The following is a 26,933-nucleotide window of genomic DNA, read 5'->3' on the forward strand; positions in this document are numbered from 1 at the left end:
CTGCCCGGGGCGCCGTGCTTCCGCACTGCCAGGAACGCTATGCTTTCGCATCGCGAAAAGGACGCCGTGCTCCCGCACTGCAGAGTTGCCGTGTTTCCACACTGCCGAGGACGCCGTGCTTCCGCACTGCAGATGAGAATCGCGGTGCTCTCGCACTGCCAGGAGGGGCGGGTGACACAAAAAAACGAGGTGAACAACACCTCAGACAGGTTCTGAGAACCTAAATAACATTGCAAGGAAACGCCGTGCTTCCGCACTGCAATGAGTCGCCGTGCTCTCGCACTGCAAAAATAAGGACGCGGTGCTTGCGCACTGCAAAAGGAACGCCGTGCTTTCGCACTGCCGGGGCGCCGTGCTTCCGCACTGCCAGGAACGCTATGCTTTCGCATCGCGAAAAGGACGCCGTGCTCCCGCACTGCAGAGTTGCCGTGTTTCCACACTGCCGAGGACGCCGTGCTTCCGCACTGCAGATGAGAATCGCGGTGCTCTCGCACTGCCAGGAGGGGCGGGTAACACAAAAAAAACGAGGTGAACAACACCTCAGACAGGTTCTGGGAACCCAAATAACATTGCAAGGGAAACGCCGTGCTTCCGCACTGCAATGAGTCGCCGTGCTCTCGCACTGCAAAAATAAGGACGCGGTGCTTGCGCACTGCAAAAGGAACGCCGTGCTTTCGCACTGCCCGGGGCGCCGTGTTTCCACACTGCCAGGAACGCTATGCTTTCGCATCGCGAAAAAGGACGCCGTGCTCCCGCACTGCAGAGTTGCCGTGTTTCCACACTGCCGAGGACGCCGTGCTTCCGCACTGCAGATGAGAATCGCGGTGCTCTCGCACTGCCAGGAGGGGCGGGTGACACAAAAAAACGAGGTGAACAACACCTCAGACAGGTTCTGGGAACCCAAATAACATTGCAAGGGAAACGCCGTGCTTCCGCACTGCAATGAGTCGCCGTGCTCTCGCACTGCAAAAATAAGGACGCGGTGCTTGCGCACTGCAAAAGGAACGCCTTGCTTTCGCACTGCCCGGGGCGCCGTGCTTCCGCACTGCCAGGAACGCTATGCTTTCGCATCGCGAAAAAGGACGCCGTGCTCCCGCACTGCAGAGTTGCCGTGTTTCCACACTGCCGAGGACGCCGTGCTTCCGCACTGCAGATGAGAATCGCGGTGCTCTCGCACTGCCAGGAGGGGCGGGTAACACAAAAAACGAGGTGAACAACACCTCAGACAGGTTCTGGGAACCCAAATAACATTGCAAGGGAAACGCCGTGCTTCCGCACTGCAATGAGTCGCCGTGCTTGCGCACTGCATGTGCCGTGCTTTCGCCCTGCATGGCCGTGTTTTCACACTGCCTTGCTTCGACGTGCTTGCGCACTGCATGTGCCGGGCTTTCGCCCTGCATGGCCGTGTTTTCACACTGCCTTGCTTCGCCGTGCTTGCGCACTGCATGTGCCGGGCTTTCGCCCTGCATGGCTGTGTTTTCACACTGCCTTGCTTCGCCGTGCTTGCGCACTGCATGTGCCGGGCTTTCGCCCTGCATGGCCGTGTTTTCACACTGCCTTGCTTCGCCGTGCTTGCGCACTGCATGTGCCGGGCTTTCGCCCTGCATGGCCGTGTTTTCACACTGCCTTAGGTCCGTGACTACTCACCTACGGCTTGACCCAAGCCCGTTGACCGTCCGGGAGGCGCACTCGGATCCTCGGACGGCCGGCGCGAGGGCGCCTTCCGGGGCGGAAGGATTGGTGGGTGACCTTCCTCACCGTAGGCCGATCCCCAATGGTGATTAGGGCGAGGCCTCATCCGCAGTCGGTGGTAGACAGGCGAACTGCCGGCGGCAATGATGAGTCTTCCTCTTCTTCCTCCGAGGAGAGTTCGAAGACCTCGGATTCGGCTGGGTGGACGGCAGCGGCGGGACGGGGAGGTGACGATGGCTGGCTGCTGGTAACCGGGAAACAGCTGGGACCCCCTGGAAGTTCGCGGGGTTCGGTGGAGGCTGCTCCCCAAGCCTCAGTGAGTCCCCTTTCTCGTACCCAAACGGGGGTAGGGGCAGTCGGGGTCGCAGTTGTCGTTACGGCAAAAGGAGGGGTCGCGGGGCGGACAGCCTCCTCAGAGGTCCTGTATGCGGGTGAGATTGAGAAGCCCCCGCCTCCTCCCTCGAGTAAGGTGTCCTCATCCTCCGTGGGGACCTCCGGGACCTCCATAGGGGTATCAGCGACTGTAGAGGACGATGGCAGTGGAGTGTCGGCCCGAACTGGACTAGGAAGAGGTTGGTGAGCAGGCTGAGTCACCGTGACTACAATGTTGCGGTCGCGGCTCGTCCGCAGAGCGGGGAACTCCTCGAACAGCTCCCTGGAGGCAGCCTCTACCATGCTATCCACCGGCGGAGTCCGCTGCTGGAGGAGCCGGAGTAGCTGTTGACCTATAATATGCTCCGATTGCCACCGGGTGAGGCCTTCCCGGTTGTGTTGGAAAACCTGCACCTCCCATCTGGTGACGCAGCGCATTCTCTTCACCTGGCAATACTTGGCCATGATGGCATGGATGGCTTCATGATCGTCTGCCGATGTCTTGTGGCCGGGGTCTAAGATGGTGGTAGTAGCCTCTTTCCTGTTCACCACTGCCAGGGCAATACCTCCCCCCCGAATCAGAGGAAACCCGAGGAGAGTGTCTCTCTTTAAGTTCCTCAACACCTCCCGAAGTCCTTCAGGGGTTCGGTTCGCGTGTCGGGTGCGCAACGCCTGAAAAGGTGTGAACCTCGCCTTCTCGGTCACCGACAGCCGCTCCATCTCCCGCAGCACCTGATCCGTAAAGCAGGCCCGGAAAGATGGCATTTTCTCCTCTTTTTTTTTTCAAAAAAAAAAAGTTGGTCGTTGAGAGGACTCGAAGGCGTAGACAGGGAGGAAGATAAGAGGCGGTGATGAGTGATGTTAAAAGAGAGCAGTTGGTGATGGCGTTGACCAAGTTTGGAGATAATAATAAAAAAAAACACAAGTCTCACAACTCCAGGAAAAGCACCAAAAAAAAAGAACTAGAATTCGGAGATGTTATTTGAAGTGAAAAATGTTGAAAGAAATAAAGATGCAATCAAAAAGTCACTAGTAATAAGGTCGCTTTACTGTAGCCTGTCACCCGATGTTGCCTACATGGTAGCTTACAACGGACTGACTAAGTGAAGTTTGAGAAGCAACCATAAACGGGGAAAAACAGGAATAAACGGGAATTATTAGATTGCATAAAATGAAAAACAATGCAGGATTGGACGAGAATAATCTGTTTAGTAGACAAAATAAATTGATTATTTTATCTTATCGCTATCCGTCGACCGCTCAACAGGCACGTAGCACTGAAATTCAGATTTAACTGGCAGAACGGTATAATAGGAAAAATGCTGTTCCTCGATGCCAATTCCTATATGAGATGATGACAAGCCTTTTCTCATAAAATTCCTTATTAGAATTATATTATTGAAGATAGAAATATAGCCATAGAAAATGTCTACAAGCACAGGCCGTGGGAAACTCGGACCTGTCTACTGAACGTGACTAAATCACAATTAAAACAATAGCACAATAAAGCATAGACTACTGTAATACCAATACAGCTCCAGTTTCTTTCAAAACGAGATGAATTTGAAATAATGAAATAATGAAGATTTTATTTCAGTAAAATCACTTTATGGATATTTTCATTTTCAATAAAATATTGGAGAGAGATGATCAAAATTTGAAACCAACAAAAACGATTGTAGTACACTATGACTTACAATCACACGCAACTTATTCAAATGCCATGAATAATCGGTTGCCTAATTACATGCAACTTATTCAAATACCATGAATAATCGGTTGCCGAATCACACACAACTTATTCAAATTCCATGAATAATCGGTTGCCTAATCACACGCAACTTATTCAAATACCATGAATAATCGGTTGCTACATAATATACTTCTATCCACAGAAAAATAACTCCTGTTATTTTCTGTAACGTAATACATTTATTACCACGGACCCAAGCAATTATCGCCGGCTTTATTTTATGATCAAAATAAATATTCAATCCAAAACCTCATGGACAAATAATATTATTCAGAAAAAATCTGACAATTAATTTCCTCCAATGTTTATTATCGTTATACAGTTCACAAATTGTGGACGACAACATGATAAATGAAATAATTCAAATTCCATCTCTTTGACCCGTGCTTGGCAAGGGGAATTGGATTAAGAGCTCTGAGACAATAAGATGGCGATATAGTTGGAGATGAAAATAAAAGCAACAATAATTTTTCGACTTTACAGAAAAAGCCTAGGAACCGCTTATCTGTTTTAATTGAACTAGGATGGTTGAGTTGCCATTCAGCTTAATTTCGACTCTGTTAAAACAGGACCATTTACTCGAAAGAAAATTGTTATGAATGCTACCTTTAAATATAGGCCTAATGTTCACATATTTCTCTGAATCGAGAAATAATTATTTCATGCTCCAATATCAGGCTAGTTTCAACTATTCCAATGCTATCAATTATCTCAAACCCCATAAATAAACGGGCTATATTTCCAAATATATTTTCCTCCAAATTTTAGGTATTATTTCTCCTCCTGGTCACTCACCTTACTGCTGCTGTTGAATTACTCTTCCCCGATACTCCATCAGGCGAGTGGGCAGCGACACCCGGCTTACTCGATTCCTCCTGCCGTCACCGCTCTCCTCCACACTGGCTCCTCCATCATTGTCCTCTCCGCCGTCGCGGGCGGCTCGCATTCCGCTGCCGTCCTCTCCATCTTCCTCCTCTTCTTCCTCGGGAAGGGGCGGCAAGATTTTTATATCCTTTACATGAACCGTCAGCATTTTACCAGCAGCTCCTTTCAGCAACACTACAGAGGCGCTCAACATTTTCTCTACCTCATAAGGCCCAGAAAATTTTGGAGCTAGCTTAGCCGCAAACTGGTTCACTCCAGACGAGAGATGATAATCCCTCTTGTACACCAACTGGCCCGTCCTTAGTTCCAGTGGTCTTCGCCTAAGATTATAATACCTCCTGGTATTATTATAGGCCTCGTTTAGATTATCTAAAACGAGTTTCTGTGCACGTTTCAGTACTTGCAACCTCCTCAGCTGGGCTGCTCGACTCGTGCCTCCATCCTCCTGTCGAGGATCGTCTTCCTCCTCACCACAAGCATCTCCTGGTGCTCTCAACTCTCTTCCGAAGTTGAGGAAGGCAGGAGTATACTTAGTGCCTACATGCACCGCTGTATTCATGGCGAAACAAAATTCCTCCACATAGCGATCCCAATCCGCATGGTGCTCGCCCACATAGAGCTGTATCATAGTCTTCATGACTCTATTAACCCTCTCCGTAGGGTTGCAGCTCGGTGTGTAGGGTGGGGTATAGAATAATGTGATGCCATTCTCCTTACAGTATGACTTAAAAAGTCTACTTGTATACTGTGTTCCATTGTCACATATAAGCAGCTTCGGCACCCCAAATTTGGTGACGACGAGCTCCCTCAAAGCTCGCGCTACGGCATTGCTGTCTGCCTGAGCTAGCGGCCGAGCTTCCGTCCACTTCGTGAACTGGTCCTGAAATACCACCAGGTATTTATTCCCCCTTTTCGAGCGAGGTAGCGGACCTACAATATCGGTGCTAACAGTCTCCCAGGGTCGCACCACTTTCCTCTGGCTGTTCATCTGTCCGTATGGAGGCCGCTGCTCCACCTTATGCTTCATGCACGTCTCACAGCGCCTCACATACTTCGCGACGTCCGCATACAGGCCCGGCCAATAATAGCGACAGGCTATCCGGTGATAAGTCCGGAATACTCCTTGGTGGCCCGCTGTCGGGGCATCGTGGCTCTGCTGAAGTATCTCCCTCCTAGCACCTCTCGGAATACATAGCTTCCAGCCATCACTCTCCGGCATCAGGAGGTTGTTGACGGGCCCATATGTGACGATACAACGCCTCACCCCTTACCATATAGTCGGGGTATTTCTGTGGATGATGGAGTAGATTGTTCTTCATCCTCCTTATCCATCTGTCGTCTTCCATGACGATGGCGGCTACCGCTCCTGTAGGCTCCTCCTGACCTTCTTGTGGACTTGCCGGCACGTCGCCTCCTGGCAACGCTCGTGAGAGAGCATCCGGGACCACGTTTAGCTTCCCTCTTCGATACTTGATGACCAAGTTATATTGCTGCATCTCTAAGGCCCACCTTGCTAGCCTTCCTGTCGGGTTAGGGATAGCTCTAAGCCACTTTAGAGCCTGGTGATCAGTAATCACTGTAGTCTCATACCCCTCTATGTACGGCTTGAATTTTCTCAGGGCGAAAATCACAGCTAGGCACTCCTTTTCGGTGGTAGAATACCTCAGCTCGGCCCCCTTGAGCCCTCTGCTTGCGTAGGCGATGACCTTCTCCTCTCCATCGACCTCCTGAGTAAGCACAGACCCTAGTCCATACTCAGAGGCATCTGTCTGGAGCGTGAACGGTAGTTCAAAGTGAGGATATGTGAGCACTGGAGATCTAGTGAGAGCCCCTTTATCTCCTGGAAAGCTCTCTCCTCTTCTGGTCCCCAGTGCCACTTCACTCCTACCTTCAGCAACCGGTGAAGAGGTGTTGCAAGGTCCGAAAAATTCGGGACAAACCTCCTATACCAGGACGCCAACCCCAGGAAACTCCGGAGCATCCTGAGCCGCTGCGGAGTTGGGAACTCGTTTACCGCTCTCACCGTCTCAGGATCAGTCCTGAGTCCTTGCTCCGTCACTATGTGTCCCAGGTAGCGTAGCTCTCGCTTCAAGAACTGACATTTCTCTTGATTGATTATCAAGCCAGCTTCTCTCAGCCTACTGAACACTCTAGCTAGGTTCAGCATGTGAGCCTCCATCGTTTCTCCTAGAACGATGACGTCGTCTAGGTAAGCAAAAGCACAAGGCTCCAATTCCGGCCCAATTACTCGGTCTAGGAGGCGCTGAAATGTAGCTCCAGCCGAGTGTAGACCAAAGGGCATCATCCGGAACTGGAACAGCCCTCTTCCAGGAACCGTAAACGCTGTAAGCTGCTTACTCTGCTCCTCCAACGGTACTTGCCAGTAACCGCTCTTCAAGTCGATTGAAGAAATGTACTTGGCATTCCTCAATCTATCCAAAATGCCTGTCATATTCGGCAAAGGATATGCATCTCGTTCAGTGAGTGCATTAATCTGCCGGAAATCGATACAAAACCGCATCTTTCCATTAGCCTTCTTCACCAAGACGATTGGTGAACTCCACGGGCTACTGCTCGGCTCAATGACCCGCTGATCGAGCATACTGTCCACCTCCTCGTTTATCACCGCTTGCATAAGCGGGTTACGAGGATACGGACGTTGTCGGAACGGCTCAGCTCCTTCCTTCAGCCTGATTCTATGAACCAGGAGGTGAGTCGCACCTGGCACATCTCTGAATTTTATCAGCTCCGTCTCCAGGAATTTCTCGAACTCCTCCCTTTCTGAAGCGACTGCTGCCACCTGTCCCACTAAAGCCGGAGGTAATATCATCCTCCTCTGCCTCAAATCGAGTTTTGCTTGAATCGCTCTTAAATGACTTAATCCCAAAATCATTTCGGATTCTAACTCATTGATCACTGCCACTCTCCAGTAGACTCGTCTATCACACACCTCGGCAGTCAGCTTCAGCTCCTCCACTACGGGAAGCTTTTCTCCAGTCACCAAAATCGGTTGATGACTAATTGGTTTCACCTGGCAATCGCCAGACTCCTTCAGTCGCCTTGCTGCCTCTCCAGAGACATAGGACGACTCGGCCCCGGTGTCGACCAGTGCATTCAGCCAGACATCTCGGACACGTACTAGCATGAAGACGCGTGTCTCCTGAGGCTGTGGACACCTTCCTTGCCTCTCTATCGGGGCTGCACCGGACTTCACCTCTCTTCCTCTGGCCTTCGCAGCTTTCTGGGTAGTTGTAGCACTCTTCTCCCTGAGTTGAGGCTCCCATTCCGCCGTGCGTGCGCGGGTGTCGATTTTCACCCTGTGCTCCTGCAGGAACTCCATGCCGAATAAAAATTCGGGGGATAATCCTTCCATGATCGTCATCACTGTGGGAAGAATTTCTTGGCTGATTTTCAGGTTGATCTCCACCTTTCCATATAGCCGCGCCGCGGTTCCATTCGCCAGAATCGCGCCTCTCTCTGTCGCAGTTCTCCTTGCACATCCAGCTGCCTCTAAGCTCGCAAACGTTGCCAAGCTTAAGTAGTTGGATTCAGCTCCTGTATCGAGTAGAGCTCGATACTGGTGGCCAGCTACCTCGACTGTGGTATACAGTCTGTTGTCGAACTGCGACTCCGGTTCCAATTGGAGTTGGTTCCTAGTTCTCACCACTGCGGCTTTGTCTGTCGCCCTCTTCTGATCCTTCTCACAGGTGCAACCGGGACGAGGTTTTCTACAGCCCACGCAGAGAGAAATCTCAGGGCATTCCGACCTCCAGTGACCCTCTTTCTTGCAATGCCAGCAGGTAGGTCCTACTGGAGTCGGCTCCACTCGCCGTTGTGAAGTTGTAGGCTCTGGCTCGGGGCGTGCTTTCACAGGTTTACGAACCTCTTCCTGTTTCACAGTCCTCTGCCGCTGTTGAGCACTCTTCTCCTCCGACTTTATCCTCTCATACTGCCTGGCCAGCTTGAGTAGATCGTCCACGGAATAGATTTCAGCTTCCCTAATGTACAGCTTGTACCGGGGTAGAAGATTCTTGTACAGCCTCTGTAGCTGGTGATTGATTGAACAATCTCCTCTTCTCCTCATGAGAGTCTGAAGTTCTTCTACGTAGTCATCGATAGCCTCGCCTTCACGCTGCCGTCGACCCAGGATTTGAGCATCCAGATCCTCCTCATAGGTTGCTGGATAATAACGGGACCGAAAGTCCATTACGAAGTCGTTCCAATGCCGCCAGAACCCTCTTCGGTTCCGCATCCACAAGGAACACCTTCCCGCTAGCATTTCTGGTAGCGCCGGGAACAGCTGCTCCCCTGTCAGCCCGTAGGCTTGTTGTAACTCCTCGAGACGCTCTAGGAAGCTAGGAGCGTCTCCGTTGCCATCATATGACAACCTCCATCCTCGCACCTTATCGCACACCGTCCCTGGGTCCATAAATGGTGTATGGTGGGCTGCAGCCCGGACCGGTGAGTGCGGTGCCTGTCGTGGCCTGTACTGGTGCGCCGACGACTCCTCTGGTCGCACTAATGCAGGTCTCGCGTGATACAGTGGGCCAGCGTCCACATGCGCCGACATTGACCTCGGTGGCGCTGGCTGTATCACCGTCTCTTCAGCGGGAGGCAGCGGTAGCATCGTGAGGCATCGCTGCCGCTGCTCCGTTAACGCTCTCCGCAACTCGGAACAGGTGCCGTCTGTGGGCACCGAGTCTAGGAGTAATTCGACCGCGTCTCTGTTCCGCAATCGATACACCCATGAATGGCATGATTCGCCATCGGAGGCTGGTGAGGCCTCCTCGGGCAGCTTCCCGAGTCTGGAAGACTCCTGATGATCTTCCTCTACAGGAGGCCACAGAGACGTTGCTCCTTCCGCCTCGTGGTAGCTTGTGCTAGCTCCATTGCTAGCCTGGTTCAGGTTGTTGGCTTCCTCTGCCGTCTTCCTGTGATGGTCCACAAGAACCTTCCTCAGCTCCGCCATCGTACCTGTTGTAGGTAGCCCTGCTGCTGTTGCCAGGTCCACTGCTTCTTTCCGGTGGAGTTTGTAGATCCAGGTCACTCCTGGATCGCTGTTTTCCTCTCGCGCCTCCTGGTCTTCTCCGGCGCGACTACATTTCTCCTCTGCACTCATTGCTGTTTTTCTCCTCCTGCCTTGGGCCCCACGTTCGTGTGCCAATCTTCTGAGTAGATTTTTGCCCACACCTGTCTCTATCAGAGTTCCCAGTGTCGCTCTGGGCCGGCTAAACTCAGTCGGCGACTGGGGAGGGCCGCGGCAGGGGACGGGAGTCTCGGTGGGGCATCCGTCAACCACCCTCGCTCGGGTTGGGGGTTGAAACAGGGTTTGAGTGCTTTGGAGGAATGTTTCCCTCTTTTAGGAAAGAGGGGCCATGCTTTCGCACTGCCAAACAGGGTTGGTCGCGGAAAGAAGGGAACAGGAACCTTGCAGTGTTAGTCGTGAGAAAGGGCTTCGTGTCGGGACTAAGTCCTAGTCCTCGGGCACCGGGTGTCTTCCCGGGGTCCGGGTTGGTTGCGGGGCCCTGGTAAAGGCTTTCCCTGGCCTTCCCAGAGGTCCTCTTGTGATCCCGCACTAGACGAGTGCGCTGCGGCGGCCAGTACTCTAGACTTTCCTAAGTCCTACTGGCCGGGCACTAGCTGTCCTCCCGGGGTCCGGATCGGCCGCGGAGTTGCGGGAAAGGCTTTTCCTGGCCTCCCTAGACGTCCTCTTGCGATCCCGCACTGGACCAGTGCGCTGTGGCGGCCAGCACTCTGGACTTTCCTAAGTCCTACTGGCCGGGCACTAGCTGTCCTCCGGGGTCCGGATCGGCCGCGGAGTTGCGGGAAAGGCTTTTCCTGGCCTTCCTAGACGTCCTCTTGCGATCCCGCACTGGACTACTGCGCTGCGGCGGCCAGCACTCTGGACTTTCCTAAGTCCTACTGGCCGGGCACTAGCTGTCCTCCTGGGGTCCGGATCGTCCGCGGAGTTGCGGGAAAGGCTTTTCCTGGCCTTCCTAGACGTCCTCTTGCGATCCCGCACTGGACCAGCGCGCTGCGGCGGCCAGCACTCTGGACTTTCCTAAGTCCTACTGGCCGGGCACTAGCTGTCCTCCTGGGGTCCGGATCGTCCGCGGAGTTGCGGGAAAGGTCTTTCCTGACCTTCCTGGATGTCCTATCTCGCCTCGATGCCCCACTGGTGGCCTACCAATGGGGAGTCAGGTTTCGACCAAACCTGACGTGTTGTCGTTGGTCGAAACTGGCAACCCGTCGTCCAAACAGGTTAAGTGTCGTTTAACACTCGCCCAAACGAGTGTAGAGCAGTGGAGTTCACTGTGTGAGAGGCTAATCAACTTTGGCCTCGACACAACTCCCGGTCGCTGAAGAAATCGGAGTTCACGTAGTACGGGTGTACTGTGACGTTGCTAGCTGCTCGCTGCTTCCTTCTCACCTCTCTCGACCGCTCGACTTGGCTCTCCGAACTCGACTGCCTCTTGCTGGCCTTTCTCGAGCCTCCCTCAGTGACCGAGAGGGAGGGGAGAGAGGATGCGCAGCAACGCTGAGCGGTAGGCCAGTGGCTGGCTTGAACGTTGACCCCTCAGATTCTATGAAAGATGGCGTCGAATAAATGAGCCCTAAATTCAATGCCTTTCTCTAGTTACGATATACATCGTGACAAACTATAATCTAGAAAGAGTACCTCTTTGAAACAGTTGTTAACTGGTAACTAAATTAATAAATTTAAGGGTTGGCAATAAGTTGAGTTGACTTTGTTAGGTTGGCACCAAGTTGAAGATTGAAATGCATTTATTGCGGAAAAATTGATTGGGCACTGCTACTTCAATCAGAGCTATTTCTGGGAATATTATATTATATTACTAGCCCAGTCAATGAAGGTCCAAAAAAGCAGTTTCGATCCGAAAATTAAATAAAAGCTGAATTTCCCACCATCGATAGAACCCTCCCAGAGGGTCATTCTCCCAAAAGTCCCAAGAAATCCCCTTGGAGCTTTCCGCCCCAACCCCCTAAAACATGAAAAATGCAGGCAAACACGGGAAATCAATTATCTCTGTAACCATTGATCGGAAACAGTTCTATTATATGCCATTTGATTCGTTACATTATGGACTACAATATTAGTTATATTCATTTTTTCAATAAAATTGAGAGTTTTCTTGATAAAATAATATATATGTGAAAATTTAAAGGGTTTGTAATTTGATTTTTTTGTTTTCTTCGATTAACTCCGAAACAAGTAGTTTTAAAGGAAAATGAGTCAAATAATTAATGTAGCCACTGTCATTGTAAATCCATTGATGTATATTGTTATGTATTTGCGATTCGATTTGACGCTGTGGAAGGGGAAACAGTCGACGGGGTACGGCGTGGCTGACTCTCTTAGCCATAGTAAACAGCAACTGGAAATCAATTATCTCTGTAACCATCAATCGGAAAAAAATCTATCATATGTCATTCGATTCGTTAAATTAAGGACTACGATATTAGTTATATTCATTTCCTCAATAAATCAAACAGTTTCCTTGATAAAATAATATATATGTGAAAATTTAGGGGTTTTTCGATTTGATTTTTGTTTTCTCCGATTAACTTCGAAGCAAATAATATAAAGAAAATTAGACAAATATTTAATGTAGCCACATTCATTGCAAATCCATTGGTGTATATTGTTATTTATTTGCGATTCGATTTGATGCTGTGGAAGGGGAAACAGTCGACGCGGTACGGCGTGGCTGAATCTCTTCACCATAGTAAACAGTTGAATACAGTAGTAGGCCTACTGCTTTCTAAGTTGCATCTTATTCAAACTATGGCGCTCGAAACAATTAATTTTGTCTATTGTTTTGACATGCGATGAAACTAATTTTTCACATTTTAATTCTCTAAAATCATTTTGTTGTTATATATGTGCTAAATCATGCATTCTATAGCAGACAAAGATATTGTTTGCAACCGATAAAATATTCATACTATTACATAATATAATACATATTTAAATTATGTGTGTATGATCATAATTCTATGCTAAAATTTATCATAAGTTATGAATGTCAAAAACTGAGATAAATCATAGATTACAATAGTGTTAACAGTGGCAATTTCCTGAAAAATCATAGCGTGCAGTGTTTGCTGTTTTCTACAGTTAATATTCTCCAAGCCAAGTTGATAATATACCTTCAGTTGAGCCAAATATATATGACGGCTGAGGCATAAAAAATTTATACATTGGGCTTGCTGGCGAAGAACTATTCCGTTCTTACTAGTTGAATCTACATTATTTAGACAGTCCAATATGAAAATTCAGTAGATTCTAAAGATGAAAGCCATGCAAACATACAATTCAAGGAAGAGTAAGCATGCATAAAAGGTAGGAAAATCATGAAAGTGTTTCACATTTAACCACAAAGTACCCTACCGTATAAGATTAATTGAAAGATGATTCATCATCTTCTATTATTTTTGTTAACATATCGATTTTTCACCTCCACTCGCATCTTGTCATTCATTACACAAGGTTGGCAGAAGCTTTTCCTTATGTCGATTAATGTTGATTGAAATTGATTTTGATGGGAACGCGGAATTCGCTAACTGGAATTTGGCTAACTGTGGTTGTGGAAGTGACTGGCTAGGAACTCACTGATTCTGTCACAGACAGGATTGGCTAACTCTGGAACCCGCTGATTCTGGCCAGAGAATTGTGGAGAATTGGAAATGGCTAACTTTGGAAGTCGCTAACTGGCAACTCACTAATTATGACGTCATCGTTTTCACCTTTCTCCTTTTGTCATCGTCTCCTCATCATCCTCATCCACCTCCACCAACCCCTCTACAACCACAAGCTCCTTCTCCTACTCCTACTCCTCCTCCTCCTACTCCTTCACCTCCTCCTCCTCCTCCTCCTTGTCATCATTATCCTCTGGCCAAATTATCATTTCTTTATATAATATTCTAGAGGGTATTGAATATATTGCCATGATTGAATTCTTATTATTGCTGGGGTTCCTGTTCTATTATATGAGTCTATTCATTCTATTATTATTGTTTTGTCATGATAACAAATTATTCTGATTTTATAACTTTGGCATAGCTTTGTACTAATGATAATAACATTGTTGTTATTATTAGTACAAACGTTATTATATTATTATTATTATTATTATGACATTTAAAACAATAATAAAATTATTTCAATGAATTTGAATTCGAATTAATATTGTATAATATTACATCAATAGAATTAAATATGATAATAACATTGTTGTTACTATTATATATTCGTTTTAACTCTGTTCTGTAACTATTAATCAGATATTTTTAATTCAATTACATTTATTGAATGAGCGTTAGCGAGTTGACTTGAGCCGCGTTTGGACCGAAGTTATTGACAAAATTTTAACCTAATCTCTATACAGAGTGTCCACTGAATCAGGCTCAGGAAATTCCCGTACATTCCCCGTATATTTCACGTTCTTCCCGGTTTTCCTTGCTGGTTGAAACACATGTTTATTGGAAGAATATAATATTCTCAAATAACAATCTCAAAAGTGCAAAAGTATGTTATTCATCAAAATGTAGCACCATATTATACGATTATAACTATGTATTTTGAATAATACAAAAAAGGCAATTTAGAAGAAAAATCGAATCTCGCTAATCTACCCTTTACCCTTTAAAACATTATAGTCCAGTCACTACCGGTATATACATTGGTGTTTGCAGTATATATTTTAGTTTGATTTTTCAATAAATCGTTTGATACATTAGAGAATTTGAGAGTATAGAACCAAAATTTCATGCAAAATTTTCAATATCCTCTAATTGTCACAATTTAAATGTACAATTCAAAATCCCTCTGGGCATAATTTTGTGCTCTTCAACCTGAGACCGGAGAGCGCACAAAATCACGCCCAAAGGGATTTTGGATTATACATTTGAATTGTAGCAATCAGAAGATATTGTTGATTGAAAACTAAAATTCATTAAAATTGATTATTTTGTTGAAATTTTACTCGTTTTTGTGACTCAGAACACATTACATATAGATTGATCCCTCACATAGTATATTTTCTACTATTTGATTCTGTACATGAATTCGTAACAACTGGTTGAATCAGACTGACTCAAAACAAACCTTTCACATACCAGATTCTGCTAACCATGATAGTATCATCACTGCAAGCTTTTCTCACTTGAAAACGTTTCATTACTCAGAAGCGAATCAAATTATCAAATTAGCACCTCCACTCGACAGAAAAGTTCTCTTCCCAAGTTCCCTTGAAAGGCAAAATGTCAAGCTATGTGTTAAGGTATTTGATGAGAAAAATGTAGCAGCTTTAAAAGAATGCAACATTCAAAATGAAAATTTTGAAACCCATGGAGAAAATCCATGCTAATTGTGAGCTCATAGAGCATCAAATTCTCTTCAATTTGATGTATAATTCCACACTTTTACGCATTTCCCTACGACTTTTGCAGCAGCTTTATCTAGTGTTGAATATGAAATTTCCAGTTTTGCAACAATTGACCAATTGACAAATGAATTTTGAAGGAGAGTTTTGAACACAATTTTTGACTTTGCAGCGTTGTTGATACTAGTTAGGAGGAGAACATATCAGAAGTCCCCATCCCTACCCCATTTTTTGAAGTGATGAGGGTGATTTAAATGTTGCATTCTTTAGCTTTTTGCTTCCACGCTTATATCTTTGCAACAATGCGTTCAACCAAGATAACTGCTCTAAATTAAGTTTGATAGATTCTCTACAATTCCTGTTGAGTGGAGTTTTGTGATATTTCCAACAGTTTTCGAGAAATCCGGTCTTGAAAGTATGTAATTGTTGGAATAACAGGTTTTCATCAAATTTTTGAATTTTTTTTTCAAAGTATGGAAGGTATAGAAAAAGTCTTGGAATGAATATTGTAGGAAATTATGTAAGCTTCAATGTTTTATTGTATAGTCATGTCTGTAAGATGTATAGTTTTCGAGTTATATGCAAGAAACCAAAAAATTGTACTTTTGAACCACCACCACCACCACCCCCTCAGCAAAGTGGGTAGAGATGGGGACTTTCGATATGTTTACCACCTTACTACCCTAAAGAGATCCGCGGGGTCAAAAATTGTCTTCCTAACTTTTCCTTCTATAAACTTTTTTGAGCATTCATTGCCTGGACTAGTACCCGCAATGCAAAAACGCATTCTTCGATGTGTTTATATTTTCATCAATAAATTGTAAATCTCTACGATATGTTTTATTCAATTTGTTCAGCCTCTTCCTCATTTAAGACATCAAGTCAAGTCACTGATAAACTGACTGACGCACTGTACAGTTGGCCGAAAACGCTGTGGAGTGTCGTGCAGAGTACAGTTCAGTACTGTTCTGAATGTTGCAAATCGATGGAAATAACACTCCCTTATTCCTTGATCAAAACTTTATTATTGACTAGCATGTAACCCGTGCTCTGCAAGGGTCTATTTTAAAACTTGACAAATTGAAAACTTGATGTAATGAAAATTTGAAGAAGCGAGTTATAAATACTAGGCACAGGATCATTCCTTAGAACTGAATCTTAGATCTCGAAGAAGGTTGGTGGCTTTAAACAGGTACAAAATTATATGACTGATTATATATAGTAATTGTTAGAGATCTTTAGGGTATAGTTTTCAAAAACACAGTGAAAATATCTTTAAGGATGAAGGTTTATATAAAATTTCCGATTTTTGAAATTGAAATCAACTTCCTAGATTATAATTATAAGAAGGTAAATTTTTATATAACTCTTTGATATAACTTTTGATAAGACTAATCATCATACTATGTAACCTTTCTCTATTGTCTGAAGCTTATAAATTATGTAACTTTAAACTGTTGTGACGTTGGCCATTCATTTTAAAATGTTTTATGTCAATAAATGAATTTTTTATTATATTAAGTTCAGCATGTAAAATAAAGAAATCCGCATCTTTTCATCCTCCAGTATACTTTCGTCAACAGAGGTGGTCAAGTCTTATCAAATTGGAAAGAAAAAATTCTCTTTAATTTGATGGTTTATTTAATCATTTTATGATTTCCATCAATTGCTATAGCAGCTTCAGTGTTGAGTGTCAAATTGTCAATACAGCATCAAGTGTCAACTTGTCGGTACTTCACCTTTAGCACATGGTTTAGGGATGAGGATTTTCAATATGTTCAGCTCCTAACTAGTCTTAATGTATCTGCAGAATCAAAAATTGTGTTCCAGATATTGTGTTCAAATTACATTGATAAATGATCAATTACTGCTGTATTGAGAATGTTGAAATAATACATCAAATTGTAGAGAATTGAATCCTCTACAACTCAACGTTCAGTACTCATTCTCTCAATGCATTTTTGTTAAGTCATAAGCCCTGAAAGTGCAAAAAGTTGTAATAAAAACTGTATTTTCAAGGATTTCACACTTTTAAAAGCGAATATCTAAAAAATTAAAGGAGATATCACAAAACTCCACTGTACTTAACTTGTACAGAATATATCTAGCTTAAATTTTGTTCAGTTAATCATGTCGCTGAAATGCATTATTCTCAAGATACATGCGTGTAAGCCAGGAATAAAAGAATCAAACTTTCAAACCACCCTCATCCCTTAAGCACAAGGGGTAGGGATGAGGACTTTTGATATATTCACCTTCTAAGTAGTCAAAACAAAGCTGCGAAGTCAAAAATTGTGTTCCAAACATTCCCTTCAAATTTCCCTGTCAATTGATCTATTGTTGTTGAACTGAAGTTTTTACACTCAACACTATAATGGCTGCAACAATCGTGGGGAGATGCGTAAAATAATGAAAAGATTCATGAGATTGAAGAGAATAAGGTGCTCTATATGCTCATGATTGGCACAGATTTTTTCATTCAATCGTGGAAAAGTTATAAGGCCAAAAAGATGAAAAAATCTGAGCCGGAAGGGTTTCTTCAAAAATGTGACTCCTTCAAGAGCTCAAATCTAGAAAACTATGAGATATATGGAAGAATGTTAAGAATGAAACTTGTAGGCTAATTCGTAAGCTTCAATTTTGTATTTGACAAAAATTTCCGAAAGACGAATTTGTTTAAGATATATGCAAAAAAAAACAGAATATGGAACTTTTAAATAACCCCCACCCACTTAACACAGGGGGTAGGAGTGAGGACTTTTGTAATGTTTACCTACTTACTATCCTTAAAAGTGTTGTGGGGTCAAAAATTGTATTCCAAACGTTTCCTTCTATAATCTTTCGTTGACTGGACTAGTATTGAATTACACAAATGTGTTATAGTTTGCATCGTCTGTTGTTTTATGATGTAACGAGTTTTTTTTTGTGGGGGGGAGTAGGCAGGGAATCGACCTTCACTAGATTAGTTTGTATTTTTGAATGCTGAAAACTCTGTTATATACAGATCATTTTCAAACAAATTTCCCCTTATGATTGCATAGGCTACATTCACTTTTCAGGTGTTGGATTGCATAAATGCATAGTGGAAAGTTCTATTCTTGTAGCAATTCATTTTCGGAAAATTATGCCATACTAAAAATTCTACTGTGAACGGATATGGGTATACTAGATACTCTTATGAGAGACTACATTGAGTCCATAAGCCATCTTGACTGAGACTCTCAGTCAGTAATGTTATATGACAATTTATTTGTTTGAAAATGTTTATTTTTTATTTTATAACAAAGTTATATATTTTTTTGTAACTTTTGTGATATAAAATTGTTTTATAACAGTTAAATAGTATAAACGAGGCTTAATCAAAACACTGATTCTTCAAAATTGATAGTATTTTTTTCTGTTTTGCCTCCTTTCAATCCTGATTCCTGAGGTATGGAAGTATTGCAGCATTTCAAACTATTATTGGGTGATTGAAAATGTTATATTCATTATTTAAGTTTCATCCAATACAAATACTTGGTTCAACAATCAAATAATCAAGTTGAACAACTCTTAACGGGAGAAAATAATGGTTTTCGGCATAATATTATGCCTGTTATTTCAATAACCATCAAAGTTACTAACCTCTTACTAGTTTTATTGGATTTATCAGAAAGTTTTACATAAGATCCAATCATTTATATACCGAAATAAGCTACCAAAAAATATACGAGCTTAGTGTGCCGCAATCTGTTATCCGTCCCAGTGTGAAAGAGTGAACAGGACCGAGTGCGAGGGAATGAGTAGCAGACGAAACAGACGATGACGTAGTAATCAGTGGATCCTGAGTTAGCCAGTTCCGGACTTAGCCATTTCTGTCGACTGCTGTTGATTATAGGTACTGTACATTGATTTTTGTGATTATTTCGGAATTGCAATTCTGGCTTGGTATTGCCTCTTCATGTTCAGTGAGAAAGCTTCAGAGTAATTCCATCTCACTATATGTGATAATATTGGTAATATTTGTTGATATTTGAACCGAATATGCAACAAATTAATCTACTTCCAGCTTGAAAATTTTCAATTTATCAGGAGTAGGCTACAGTGTTTCATATAGCTAGGGTGCCAGGGAAAAACAATATAAGTCACAAAATGGTCAAAACACGTTAAGTCCATACTCAAACTGACAAAATCAAGATCTATCATTTGGTCATAGTAATATAAGTCAATCTTGCTTATCAATGGAGCTATGAGGTTTTCTCGAAACAGTATAAGTAGAAAGCTCTGTTATGTGACGGAAAAAGTAGACAAGTCAATCTTGTACTATATTGGCTTTGTCATCATCAGCTGTGAGTTGAGGAAAAAGCAGACAAGTCAAGTTATAGTCCTGTAACCCATGTGTATTTGGGTCGTCTGCTGGGGAAAAAGAATAAAAGTCAAAATATGCAATGCTTTTAATCTTCATATTGAATAAAATATTAAATAGATAAATAAATTATTTTAATTTTTATACGAAAATAACAAAATGGCGAATTAAGCTTTCATTCATTGTTATACTACTTTTCATCTACTGTACAATGTTACGGTACTGAAACAGCTGTTTCCTGTCTTTGACATTGCTGAGTGATTGATCACATGAAATTGCATTGAATTGTCGATCGTATTTTGTACTCATTTGTGATTTGTTTTATGGAATTTTTAATTGATTGATCAATCAAAACAAAAGGAATTTTTCCTGAATCAATGAAGATTTCTATAGTTAAACCAATTTATAAATCTGGTGCTCGTGATAACTTTAACAATTTCAGACCTATATCTAAATTGTCAGTACCCGTGAAAATTTTTGAAAAATATTTATTCACACACTTAAATAAATACCTTCTTCAAAATAATATTCTTTCCAACTCTCAATATGGGTTTCAAAAAGGAAAAAGCACTGAGTCCCTTCTCGTAAATTTTACTAATAAAATAAACAATCTGCTAAACGACAGATATCATGTTCTTGCACTATTTATCGATTATTCTAAAGCTTTTGATACCCTTGATCACAAGATATTACTGCGAGAATTATCAAATATAGGAATTACTGGCAATGTATTGAAGTTATTCAAGAGCTATCTGACTGATAGATATTTCATGGTCAACCTGGGTGGCAATCACAGTGGATTACACAAAAATGATGATTTTGGTGTACCACAAGGAAGTATTTTAGGCCCGATTTTATATAACATCTATGTAAACTCAATTTCCAGTGTAATTAGTCATGGAGAAGTACTAACGTATGCAGATGATACTGTTCTGATAGTTGGACATAGAGATTTGAAAACAGCCCAGCAATTGATCCAACTGGATTATAACAGAATCCTAAGATGGTCCCACGACAGACATCTAATTGTTAATAGAAAAAAAAACTGTATTAATGCACTTCAAGTCTCCCCATCTGAGATGCAATGAAATACCAACAGTATCAAGTCATGACTGCCATTGCCTTTATTCAAATGCTTTTCTAACTTGCAAATGTCCGCCTCTAGATCTAGTGAATAGCACCCGTTATCTTGGTATTATAATTGATTGTAGCCTGAGATGGTATCCTCATATCAATCACATTGCAAAAAGACTTCAAGCGCTAAATGCAAAAATTTATTATCTGCATAGAAACATCACTCCCGACTGCTTGTATCTAATTTATAAGTCACTGATGGAACCTATTGTTAGATATGGAATTGAAACATGGGGAAGTGCAGCAAATTATCTTTTAAAAAGAATAGAGCGAATCCAACTGAGAACATTAAACTGTATAACAACCAGAATCCCTGTCTTTAATATTGATCCTAACAACCTACAAAACATCTATATATTTTACCATACCCTATCACCCAGAAATTTTTACTTTTACAAACTTATAAACTTTTTAAATGTAATTTTCAGTATAGATTTCTTGCTCCTGCCGCACCTTACAACTTGAGATTTCCATTAATATTCCTAGTCCCCAGATTCAATAATGTATACGGCAAAAGATCCCTCCACTATGTTCTTCCCTACTTATTCAATAGACTTCCCCAAAATATTCGAGACTACACTAAAAATGACATAATGATGTATCTTAATATTAATGTGAACACACTAAGCTTATAATTTATTATATACTTAGGTTATCTATAATATATATTATTATTATTGTTACTATTATTTGGCTACACAATTACCAGCGAGTTTTTATATTATTTCTAAGTTCTGGCTGGCTGAAATTCTATTTTTCTCATTGTTGACACTGCCGCCTGCCTCAGCGATGAAATGTTTTATCAAGATAGTGTGAAACAATCCTTCTTTCTATTTTTCTTCTTCTTTTTCATACTTTTCAGTTGATTTTTCTTATTCAACAAACTTTGTAAAGTTATTTTTTAGTTTATACTTTCCTGTTTTTATTAAATTACATATTGTCTTTTTCTTTATTTATTTCGAACTTCGAATGTCATAAAAATTCCTAGTAAACTTACCTAATTATGTTCTTAATATTGTTTCTGTGATTGGGCACCCGCCGAAAAACCTACAGGTTTGGCAGGACCCTAAATTGTTTTTTTTTTTGAAATTGTGAATAAAATTTGATTTGATTTGATTTGAAAAAAAAAGTGAGGTGAGCTAAAGCTCAAATGGAGATGACGTCCAGATCTGATCTGATATTGAAAATGGCACAAAAATTGGGTAAGTCACAATAATTATCTTCTCAGACTTAGGTTATTATTCTCTTGATTCTTCAATACTTGATGTTTTGTATAGGTGTAAGTTAAGTATACTTTAGGAGCCACCCTGGGGTACAGTTTCTTATCTGTGCAACACTACTATCAACTACAAAATATCGATACTATCTTACAAACTGTATTGGATTTTTCATATGTTTTAAAACATCATGGTATCGATGAAAAGATAGTATCGATATTTTGAATTGATATTAATGTTGCAAAGATAAGAAACCGTACCCCCACCCTGAATTTCTCAAAATTTCTTCTTTTATTAGTAGATTCTGCATGGTTTTCTGATACCAAATGAAAGAAAATTTCATGCCGGTCACTTGGCCACCTAACCTAACTCAACCTATCCTAACATGAAACAAAGAAAGATTTTCTTTGTTTTATGTATCCTAACTTAAACCACGGAATAAGCATAAACAGAATTATGACGGCTAGATTCTCAAGATTCTCGATAGAGCGCGCTTGTGTTCAGATTCTGATCACATAATATTATGATACAGGCGTAGACAGTTGACACACTCCCACCACCTTAGCACTAACACATACTCAGGCGCGTTAGTGGTCTTTCGCATACAATCATCACATGCTTGGATGCTTGCCAAGACGTGCACTGTTGCCAAGCTGCCCTGTTGCCAAGTCACAAGTGGAATGTTTTTAATTTTCCAACTCGATTCTGTCCACTGGTGCGGTGTTCAATCACTATATTAGCGCGCATTCGCGCATTCGTAGTTCAGCAGCAAACAGCAGGCCTCTGCTCCCGGCATCCTTCAGTCTCCCTTCTCGGCTTTAGGGGTTGAATTTTCCGGCAGTCTCTAAAAGTTGTTGAGTAGTTATTTTTAAATTCTGAATAATTTATAAATAAAAATATTTATTATAAATATTTTAAAAGTACTGTAGTTATTTTTAATGAGAATTTTGTTATGAAAATACTTAAATTCTGAATAAGATTATGAAAATGTTTAAATTTAAATCAAATAAATTATATTTTAGATTCAATTGAAAGTCATTTTAGTTATTTTAGTTATTTTAGTTATTATAGCTTAGTCATTGATTTTCAAAGATTTATTAACTTTAATTAGGCCTATGTAGGCTTCCCAGAATTTGAACACACTTTGAATAATTATTATAGTAACTAGTTTAATTAAAATAAAATAGAAAATCATGTCGGGAAATAGATGCGCATTTAGGAAATGTTCCAACAGTCATGCAAAAGTTAAAGGATTGAAAATGTTCTCCTTTCCCCGGGATACTGACACAGCAAACATCTGGGTGAACAACTCAGGTGAGTTTCATTTTTATTCAGTATCTATTAATCAATTCAATGTAGAATATAGCCTAGCTATTGAACAATATTCATGAATAGTACTTCATTTTTCAAAGTTGAAAGAAAATTTTCAACTTTCGGATAAGGAGATAACTTACATTTGACAAGTTTCTAATTTTTTCAGACGTTTTCCTTATAGATTTTTTAAGTAATAAAAGCATCGTTAGCACAAGAATGTTGAAATGCGGTATTGTACTTGAAAGATTCACTTATCCCTGTTGCATGAAATAAGATAAAATGACAGTTGAATGCTATATACTGGAGCCATCTAGAGAAGCAGGAGACGTCATTAATCGGCACCTAATCACGGTCAAATTGCATAACGTGTTTGTGCAACCTGGCCCTAGAATAGTAATATTTATTAAACATTGAGAAACTCAATTGATTGTTTCAATTGATTGTAATAATTGATAAAACTTTCTATTCAGAAAAGAAAATAGAAGTCGATCATGTGTTTAGATAAAAGTAATAGCATCATGTTGACATTGGTTTGAAGTAGCTAATCAAAGTTCGAAGTGATTTCTCATTAAATAAAATACAATTTTTATCCCAAATATGTTTTCAATTTCTCAGGGAATCCAGAACTGATAGAATTATCACCAAAATCACTTGGTAAAAAGGAGATATGCGAGCAGCATTTCCAACAGCAGGATATTTTACCCAGTGGACGTCTCATGAGAGGTATGTAAAACAATAATACTCTAAGCAAAAATAATTTACTTTGTAGGAGTCTAATCTAACATTCAGCTAAATATGGATGTTTCAAGGGATTGCAGTAAAAAATGTAGTCTACTTTAACAGGGAGTGTACTATAATGGGGAACGGGGTATATTATATCGCGGTTCACTGTATGTATTTCTCTTCTACTCATTTTTCTTCTTTTCATTTTTCTTCTTCTTCTTCTTCTTCTCATTTCTCTCCTTCTCATTCTTCTTCTTCTTCTTCTTCTTCTTCTTCTTATTCTTCTTCACCTTCTTCTTCTTCTTCTCATTTTTCTTCTTCTTCTTCTCATTTTTTTCTTCTTCTCATTTTTCTTCTTCTTCTTCTTCTTCTTCTTCTTCTTCTTCTTCTCTTTATACTTCTATTTCTTTTTTCACATTTTTCTTCTTCTCCATCTTCTTTTTCTTCTTCGTCTTCTTCCTCTTCTTCCTCATCTGCTTTTTCTTCTTCTTCTTTTTCTTATTTTTTCGATTTCTTCTTCTTTTTCTGGGATGTAGGTAGTGAAAAAGAGTAGGAGAGAGTTAGGGGAGAAAGCTTGAAACTATCACTCGCCAAATACGTTTCTCTATCACAGCTTCTCCAAACTCAGGGGTGGGAAGAGAGAGAAAGCGAGTGTTTGAGAGAGTGCGAGTTAGGTTTTGTTTGGATGTGAAGTATTGTGTCATATTGTTTCCTTGTTTTGTCTGCTGAGTCAATGGCAATATAATACAGTACACAGTAATACATATTAGTATATGTTTCAATGGAGTAAAGTGTTATACAGTTTGAGTTTATATACATACTATAATTATATGGAATTACTATCTTCAGCTGAATTGGTAAGGGAGAAAGAAAACATGAATACAAGACATTCACAGGCATACGATGATCATTATTTTCTGAGAACGATTGATATTACATGGTACTGTAATAATAAAAACCTATTCTTCATCGCGATTAATTAGATATAGAATTACATTCTAATTGTGAAAGTCCAAGTCTACTTCCAAGTTAGACTTTTTTTGTAATATATAGGCCTAATTACTATGGAGATAGAGTTTGTCAAAGAGCCTTGGATTTCAGAAGAGGCTTTTGTATTTCTAGCTAGGTTGCTAACCATTTTTTCAACTCCCTCATGAATTGGGTGGCATCAATTTGTAAAAGATAGGCGACATCAAAGTTCTAGTGTTAAGAATTAATTTAATACAGAATAGGTCTCCCAATGAACCGTGAAAAGCTGGCACGGACTATCCCATCACTTAACATGGTGGCATACAATAGACTTCAGGGTGTTGAACCTTTTAAAAGCCATTCTTGCTTTTTGTACAAGGCACCTTCCTAATAACCTTTGATTCAACCCTCATTCCTAATGATATAGTGAAAATTGTGAGAACTGAGGGAATGTTTTAGTTTGCAAATTTGACCATTTTTCTTTAGCAAGAATCTTGCTAAAAAATGTTATCTACTATGTGATAAAAAACAAATGATAAGCTTCATCCAACAAAATAATTTCAATAGATATAACAACAAAATGGTGGTATGATATTCATTCATACATTCATATTAGGTTTTTTCTTCATGACAAAGAACTGTCTCTAGGCGAATAAAATATATTTGAGATGGAATTCATTATTACTAATAATTAATCTTGTAACAGATATACCGAAGCAACTTGAATGACAGCTACTCTAAGTACTTTATAGAAGGAGGCAGTAAAGGAAAATTAGCAACCATGCGGTCATTTTTATCATAGATTATCAACGCTTTTTCAGATACAAACGTTCTTTATTCTTAAAATGAATTTTGTTTATTTTTTTAAGGTCATAAACTCTCAATTGCAAAAAAGATAGAAGATGACTGATTGAGGTACAAGGTACAAAACTAAGCTCCTTTTATAGGATGCATTAACAGAGACTTACTTTTTTGAAATTCGTTTAAAACAAAAGTATCCTAAAAGTAACATATTAAGAATACTTTGCCGAATCTTGTTTTACATAGTCTTGAAAATGGCCTCAGTTGATATAACTACTCCATTCATAAATTATTAATATACACACATTCACGGCTTGATTGAACAATTGCCGATCGGGAAGGAAGTCGGGGAAAATCCAATAATAATAATATTATTGACAGGATAAAGATTTTTAGTTGAATCGCAACAATTAATTAATGGTTAATTAATTTACTCCCTGGTTGTATTACTATAATGATAATTGTAATGTGCTTACAATTATTGCTGAAAGTAATTGAATAATTCAGTAAAGAATAACTCCCTCATCTTGACTGACAGTATTCTACTCGCTCTTTCGATCTTATACACTTTCTCAATGATTGAATGAAATTACCGTAATATCACAATTATTACGACAATGTTGTTAATTTTTCAGGTGCCTTTCCGCAAGTCTTTTGTGGCTGTGACAGTGATCCGGGCCCATCCACAACCATTCACTCATCTAGTCCAGCTTCTCCTCATTTCAACATAACATTGGCGTCACCAAAGAAATATCCAGCAAAAAATCTGAGCTTCTACCATCTCCATCGGTGAGCACTTCTTCCACAAATTTTTCTATTCAGATGTCTCCTTCAGTACACAACTGGATAGAGAGTGCTTCCCCAACACCACCACCCAACCAAATTTCAGAAGGAGTCTTACATGAAAGTTATTAAGAGACAACAAAATGAAATCTCAAGTTTGAAAAGACAATTGCTTAGACAGAAATTTTCAAAAAATAAAACTTTTCAAAAATTTAAATCAAATGAATTTTCAATTCTTTTTGGAATGCAAAATCATAAAGAGAGGCAACCATGGAAGAAAGAAGAGAAGAGATTGGCCATTAGCATATTTTTGCGTTCACCATCTACTTATAGATACTTCCGCAAAATAATGATTCTTCAAAAAGAAATGATTCTTCATCAAAAGATGCTCAGATTTGAATAAAATAAATTTGGTTATTTACTTAAAAATTATTCTTAATGAGATAATAGAAATTAAAACTACAAAATATTCACATTGCAAGCACATCCCCTTTTTTCATGTCTGTATTGACCAGACCAATATGGAAAAGTGGAGTTTC

General features: G+C 41.2%; 1 protein-coding gene across 1 annotated transcript; it reads left to right on the forward strand.

Annotated features, from left to right (window-relative positions):
• Positions 1-22,932: 22,932 nt before the first annotated feature.
• Positions 22,933-26,404, forward strand: LOC111054055. The gene is made up of 3 exons (XM_039435615.1): positions 22,933-23,118; positions 23,734-23,841; positions 26,247-26,404. The coding sequence occupies exons 1-3, from the start codon at positions 22,998-23,000 to the stop codon at positions 26,402-26,404; spliced, it is 387 nt and encodes a 128-aa protein (XP_039291549.1). The 5' UTR covers positions 22,933-22,997.
• Positions 26,405-26,933: the final 529 nt, after the last annotated feature.

This window comes from Nilaparvata lugens, chromosome 1 (genome assembly GCF_014356525.2).
Source record: "Nilaparvata lugens isolate BPH chromosome 1, ASM1435652v1, whole genome shotgun sequence".
Lineage (NCBI taxonomy): Eukaryota > Metazoa > Arthropoda > Insecta > Hemiptera > Delphacidae > Nilaparvata > Nilaparvata lugens.

Excerpts from the sequence above, each read along its gene's own strand:
- LOC111054055 (XM_039435615.1), top strand. The coding sequence starts at position 22,998 with ATGTCGGGAAATAGATGCGCATTTAGGAAATGTTCCAACAGTCATGCA. Across the intron at positions 23,119-23,733 it reads CATCTGGGTGAACAACTCAG|GGAATCCAGAACTGATAGAA; the intron begins GTGAGTTTCATT and ends TCAATTTCTCAG. Across the intron at positions 23,842-26,246 it reads CAGTGGACGTCTCATGAGAG|GTGCCTTTCCGCAAGTCTTT; the intron begins GTATGTAAAACA and ends TTAATTTTTCAG.